The sequence below is a fragment of the Suricata suricatta genome, chromosome 3, assembly GCF_006229205.1.
Source record: "Suricata suricatta isolate VVHF042 chromosome 3, meerkat_22Aug2017_6uvM2_HiC, whole genome shotgun sequence".
Classification (NCBI taxonomy): Eukaryota; Metazoa; Chordata; class Mammalia; order Carnivora; family Herpestidae; genus Suricata; species Suricata suricatta.
In genome coordinates, this window is record NC_043702.1 from 41561016 (window position 1) to 41567793 (window position 6778).

General features: G+C 40.5%; 1 protein-coding gene across 5 annotated transcripts in view; it reads right to left on the reverse strand.

Annotated features, from left to right (window-relative positions):
* Nucleotides 1–460: 460 nt before the first annotated feature.
* The window catches only part of MYO1B (myosin IB), a 143540-nt gene continuing 137222 nt past the window's right edge, over nucleotides 461–6778 (reverse strand). For all 5 annotated transcript variants that reach the window (XM_029934212.1, XM_029934210.1, XM_029934209.1 and 2 more), the window contains one exon: nucleotides 461–1938. In XM_029934212.1, coding sequence (XP_029790072.1) covers nucleotides 1815–1938 — 124 coding nt within the window. In that variant the 3' untranslated portion in view covers nucleotides 461–1814. The remainder of the gene's footprint in view (nucleotides 1939–6778) is intronic.

The window sequence follows — 6778 nt, forward strand, 5'->3', positions numbered from 1 at the left end:
TATGAACATATTACATGTTTTTTTTTAAAAAAAAAACCCTTTCTAGTTCCAAATTTTGATTAAAAATTTTTTTAATGTTTATTTTTGAGAGAGACACAGTGTGCAAATGGGGGAGGGTCAGAGAGAGAGGGAGACACAGAATCTGAACAGGCACCAGGCTCTGAACTATTGGCACAGAGCCCAATGTGGGGCTCGAACCCATGAACTGCAAGATCATGACCCGAGCCGACGTCAGATGCTTAACTGACTGAGCCTCTCACATGCCCCTCTAGTTCCAAATTTCTACTCACCTATTTCAGGAACTATCAATCTACCACTTGAGGTACATTTTGGAGAAGACTGAGAAAGAGTAATGACATCCTCTACCTGCACCAATAAACACAAAGGCTTCTGAGAATTTCTTTATGGGAGAAATCACTGGAAGCACAAAAATTAAAAGAAAAGTCCTCTCCCACCCAAATAGTTTCAATAGTTTCTGGTTTATAAAAGGTTAAGTGAAATTCAATTACACAGAAAACATATAATGTTTGAATTGTAAAGCCTTTCTATGTGATATTACATTGACATACAGCATGAAAAAAGAGCCTAAAATACAAAAATACAGCTGTGATCCAGGGAATGGCACCAAGTTAGAACAGTTTTATTATTTAACATACGAATGTATATACATTATTTTCCCAAATAAGAAACAATTTGATTCCAAAGTTTAAAATGTAGTTTCCAAAATGAATCCTTATTGTAAATTTGAAGAAAAAAAAAAGTCCTGCAAATTAACACAATTTTGATCCTTGACTAAAATATGCACCCTGTACCAATCACCTCTCTCATACAAAATGTATATTATAAATAAAACTTTCAAAAAAGATCGTGGATGTTAATTGCACATCGTACAGAATGCTTGCCCCTATCTGAAAGGCTTTTCAGCTCTTTACTGTATTCGCTGTTTAAAGGATTTCCTCAAATTTGGGTGAAAACAACACTCTGCAAATATGAGCCTATGTAGGATCATATATGGTGTTTATCAGAAACAGGAAAATATAATCTTACTGGACTGCTTCTGTGCCTTTTCTAAAATAAGAGGGACTTGGTTTTTTACTGTTAAAAGCAATGACAAGATCCGGACGCGTTAAAAGTCCTGTCCAAATGTCAGTTTTCTCTTTTCAAATAGAAGCTACCTGGAGAGGCATTTTTTATCCAGTCATAGATTTCTACTTTCTAGGACCAGCCCTTCTTGAAGTATACTTGTTAAAGATCACACTGCAGGATTTGGAATAGTGCTGTTCGTCAGCAATAGTTACTGTTTTGGTTTCAACATCTCAACCTCTCTTAGCCCTAGTAAAGTTAGCACAAGTCAGCCAGTCTGCCATGGCCTGAAAAACAAAAAAGGGTTCCTAGTGAGTTTTCATATCATCCAGCACAGTGCCTTGCAAAGAGCTGGAGCTCAATAAATATTTGATGAATGAATGCACTATCTTTGGGACCATTTCCTATACTTAATTACTGATTTATGAGTAATATGCTGATTTAAGGTACACAGATCTAACGTAAGGACTAAACAGAAAACACATATGACGTGGCACAGACACGGTTAGTTTCTACGATCCTGTCCCAGGACACACTGTGTATTTGAAGGGTTAAAACTATTCCAATAATAAAAATTGATTAGTCAAATATTTTTATTTTGCCAAGGGACTCTTAACAGTATTAGCCTTTGGCAATTCCCAAACATACAATGAACCCCCAGCAAAACAAAACAAAACAAAATTGCACTATTACAAGGAAACAAGTCCGTGAAAGCAGAGGGGAGGAGCCAATCAAGGAACCGCGACTTCAAGGAGCCGGTTGTTTTTTCGCTTGCACGTTGGGACACTCCCATTTTTCTGGTTGCCCTGAATAAACTTCACACATACTTTATCCTGTCTGAACTGCACCAGGAACCTGGAAGAAAAGAATAGGGCGAATTAAAGAAAAGAACACCCACAACAGCTGATGATGACACTAACACTAGCTTTTGTTTGTGTCTTTTTTTAAGTTTATTTATTTATTTTGAAAGAGATAAAAAGACAGGTGTGGAGGGGCAGAGACAGAAACCAAGAAGGCTCCGTGCTGTCAGCGCTGAGTCCGATGTGGGGCTCGATCCCACGAACCTTGAGCTCATGACCTGAGCCAAAATCAAAAGTCAGGTGCTTAACCGACTGAGCCAGCCAGCTGCCCCAACTAGCTTTGGTTTCCTAATGGATAATGACCTTGACAAGCATTGCCTCTTTCCATCATCCCATGCAGCAGGCATCACTTGTCCCTAAGGAAACTGACGTTCATTAACAAACCATACTCCAGTAAAGTAAGAAGGGCTAAGAAGAATTATCTCCATGTTTCAAATGGCAAGAGCAGCCTGCTCTTTTCCCATTTTTCTCCATTTTTGCATAGCAAGACCATAAACTGGCGGGGTGGGGGGGAGGGCCTATTAAATTATCAACAGTTTGAGAAAATGAAATGAAAAAACTTCAGGAAAGAGGTCTAGAGACATTCCAGACTATGACGTCCAAACACTGGTTACCCACATATTTCCTAAACAATTTTGTCATATCCACATACTATGCTAATAGTTGTTTCTAACCCTAAATAAGCAGATTTCAGAATAGCTGTGACCTACGGAATAATAATAATAAAATCACAAGTTTGATCTGCCCCTTATATTTTTTAATGTCCACTAAAATATATAAGATATATACTATATATGTAATTGCCTATGTGTGTATATATATATAGACATATGTATATACATATATATACACACACATACATATATAATCATAACATTTACAATCTCTGTCAGCACACACCCGAAGCCACTTCTCAGCCTACAGTACGACTGTAGGGCACGTGGTATACCATGTGAAACCATATTCTAGTCCCAGTCTTTCCTTTCACAAACTGTGAGGGGTCAGGTGCTCGTCCGCACGATGATTCGTCACACCTTCCTACCACAAACATACTGCCTTCCACCCAGGCTCGGGGCTGCAAGGGCCACCCGGACGTACAAAATGAGGTCCCTGCCCTGAAGGACAGCACCCCTGCGGAGGGAGGAGTGGCACATTGGGATCAGAACCCAGGCTTTCCCATCTCAAAGCTAATGCTCTTCACTCCACCATAAGAGTCGGTATAACATTGCCACGTTTGCAGCATGATTTTCAGGGAACAGTTTTCTGAGTCGCTGGCATATGGCTGAGTCACTCTAACAACCATGTGACAGATCACATGCTCACTGGATCCACGACAACAGCAAACATCAAAACAGCTATGTTCCATGCACATTAATCTCAATGTCATGGTCTACAGAACCCATCCGCGTTTTGTAAACATTATCTACTGGAGTGAAATGTGACACATTTCAACATGCTGTTTTAACAGGACAGTGCTTCCACGCTTTGGAATGGGCCATTTCTATTTAACTTGAAAGCACTGACAGAAAGAGCTACGGCTCCAAAATCGCATCTCTCCAGCATATGTACTTATATCTACATGCCTCAAAGAAAGAAAGCACCTTTCGAATTTAATGCCAATACACACATTTAAAAAATCAAATATTTTGACATTTTAATTTCAAAGACCACTTATAGTGTAATGAAAGTATAGGAAGTTCTTTTCCCTATAACTTTAGCATTGGTTGTCTTCATGTTCATGAAGCATGATTGCAATTCACTCTAGAAATAATAATAGCGAAGATTTATTGAATGCTCACCACGCACCACTGTTCCTAGTAAGTTACACACATTAACTCAACTTTAAAATAATCCTACGAGGCAAGTAATATTATTATTATTAGTAGTAGTAGTAGTCGTATTTAGTGTTTATGTTTGAGAGAGATAGATCCAGCATAAGTAAGGGAGGCACAGAGACAGAAGGAGACAGAGTCTGAAGCAGGCTCCAGGCTCCGAGCGGTCAGCACAGAGCCTGAAGCGGGACTAGAACTCCTGAAGTGTGAGATCATGACCTGAGCTGAAGTCAGACACTTAACTGACTGAGCCACCCAGGTGCCCCCAGAAGCAAGTAATATTATTCATCTCTATTTCATAAAAGAGAAAACCAGAGCATGGCCCACAGTGAGGACATGATAATAGAGAATCATTCTCCAGCAAACAACAGGGTTGAATGCATTCTCTCACAGCATCAATTCCAGTTAGAATTTCACAGCAAAAAGAACTTAGATGATTTGTTTTCATTTAAAATATTCAAACAACTGCATATGTGTTAAATGATATATACATTTGTGCACATGTACATACACATATTTAAAATGTTTAATGGAACAAATTCACTTTGACTTCTTTCAATACACTTGGGACTTTGTTTTTAGACATTTTTGAGAAATATTACACATTTATTTATGGTTCTCCACAAAATGCAATCTATTTATGGACTAACAGTTTGGGAATTTAAGAACTAGGGATGACAAAGCAGATTAAAACTGCTCTAAGGAGTAAACAGGACTTTGATTCTCCTCTTGTAAACTGACATCCAGTTTATCCATAATGACTAGGGAGGCTGGGTTTTTTAAAATAATTACTTCTACTTCTGAAAAGGACAAACTGAGGAAGGTTTTGGTCATTGAACTGTATACACTGTTTATAATGCTACTCTGCAGAGGGGCGCCCGGGTGGCTCAGTTGGCTGAACGTCCAACTCTTGATTTCGGCTCAGGTCATGAACTCACAGGTCATGAGTTCAAGCCCCGCATCAGGCTCTGTACTGACAGTACAGAGCCTGCTTGGGATTCTATCTCTCTCCCTCTCTCCCACTTGGGTGCATGCTCTCTCTCTCAAAATAAATAAATAAACTTTAAAAAACTCTAATATTGTAGAGCTGGCAGTGAAATGGATTAAAGCAATTTAGCGCTGAAAAAAAATTCATCATGGGCACCCCAGCACATGACTTTGTAAAATTTTAAATTTAAAATGTGCTCCAGGGAGGCATATACTCCCTGCTGAAGAGCTCTAGAGGTCACGAGACAGGCTACATTGAACACTACTCCGCCACGAGGCTCCCTGCTGCCTGGGCAGGGGACCGCCGGTGCTTTGCGGGAGGCCATCAGCTGTTTTAGCGAAACCCACCAACGATTAGGAATTGGAGAATGAGAGGTGCTTTGGACTGGTTTACCATGCGACTAACTGTTTTGTTTTCTTCACACGGCTACCCTATAAACCTTCATCCACACACGCATGTTTACTAAAAGCGTCCACATCCAGAACATCATAGCCCTGTCCGTGACGAGCCAGGGTCCCTGTCACCCACAAGCAAACCATCCCCATCACTGTCGCACAATCGTGTGCCTCACACACAGTGTGAATACCACTGGAGGGGTCTGCGGTTGGTGACGTATGGGCACACGCTACCCTACCCGGCCCCTCCGGAGAGCCACGATGTGCGAACAGCACATCCGGGCAGAGCTATCATACAGAAAGGCTGTACATTTCCACCAGCCACTGCCTTCTTCACAGCAGAGGCTGCGTTCCTAGGCAGCTTGGGAAAGGCTTAAGAGTAGTGATCCTTTGTGGCCAGGGTGCTGATGTGCCTTTCTCTGTAATGAGAGTCTCATTAAGGTAGTGATCCAACCATGAGGCTGCTTCATCCGTATTCCAAGGAGCTCCTGCATCTGGAATACACAGACTCTTCCTGGGATGAGGGGGAATTAGCCGTTCCACCAAAACGGAAGCCCTGCATCTCAAGCTATGAAATATTTCAATTAAAGGGAGTGTAAAGTTCTAATGGCCCTAACAGGCTAAAATCTTAATTGACTAGAATCCAAGTGGCCATTATATTTCTTCCTAATATGTATTCTTTGTCTAATGAGACAGGACCCAATGACGAGAAAAGCTATTTAGTCCAAACTGCAATTTCCTATGTAGAGTATGCATAAACGTCAGTCTCCTACCAAATCTAAATTCCACTGTTAGTGTACATGAGGACAGATGATGAACCCAAGGTTCTGTCCTCAAACATCAAGGAGAGTCAGCTTGGCCTACAGACGGATAAGAATGGGTATGAATTTATTTTATTTTCTATTTTATTATTATTATTTTTAATTTTTTTAATGTTTATTTATTTTCATGAGAGAGACAGAACACGAATGGGGGAGGGAAGAGACAGAGAGGGAGACACAGAATCTGAAGCAGGCTCCAGGCTCTGAGCTGTCAGCAAAGAGCCCGATGCAGGGCTCGAACTCGGGAACGGTGAGATCATGACCTGAACCAAAGTCAGACACTCAACCGACTGAGCCACCCAGGTGCTCCAATTTTATTATTTTTTTAAGTGTACTTATTTTGAGAGAGACAGACAGACAGACAAAGAGCAGAAGCAGAGGAAGGGTAGACAGAGAGAGAGAATGTCAAGCAGGCTCTGCACTGTCGGCGCGGAGCCTGACATGGACACAGGGCTCAAACTTATGAACTGTGAGATCATGACCTGAGCTGAAATCAAAAGTCAGATGCTTAACCAACTGAGCCACCCAGGTGCCCCAAGAATAGGTATGAATTTATTTTAGAGAGACTTTTAGAAAGAGTTGAAAAAGAATAGGCTGGCAAAAAATTTAATTATAAAATAAAATCATTTCTTGAGAAATCTGGTGACTTGAATTCTTACTGTACATATAAAGAAGTATATAAGTATTGAAAAGTAAAGTAACCAATCAAGTATCAATCAGCACAGTAACTCAAATTCATTCAAATGATCTCATATCAATAGATTTCATAAGTGGGGGGAACGCTCCAAGCTGCATATAA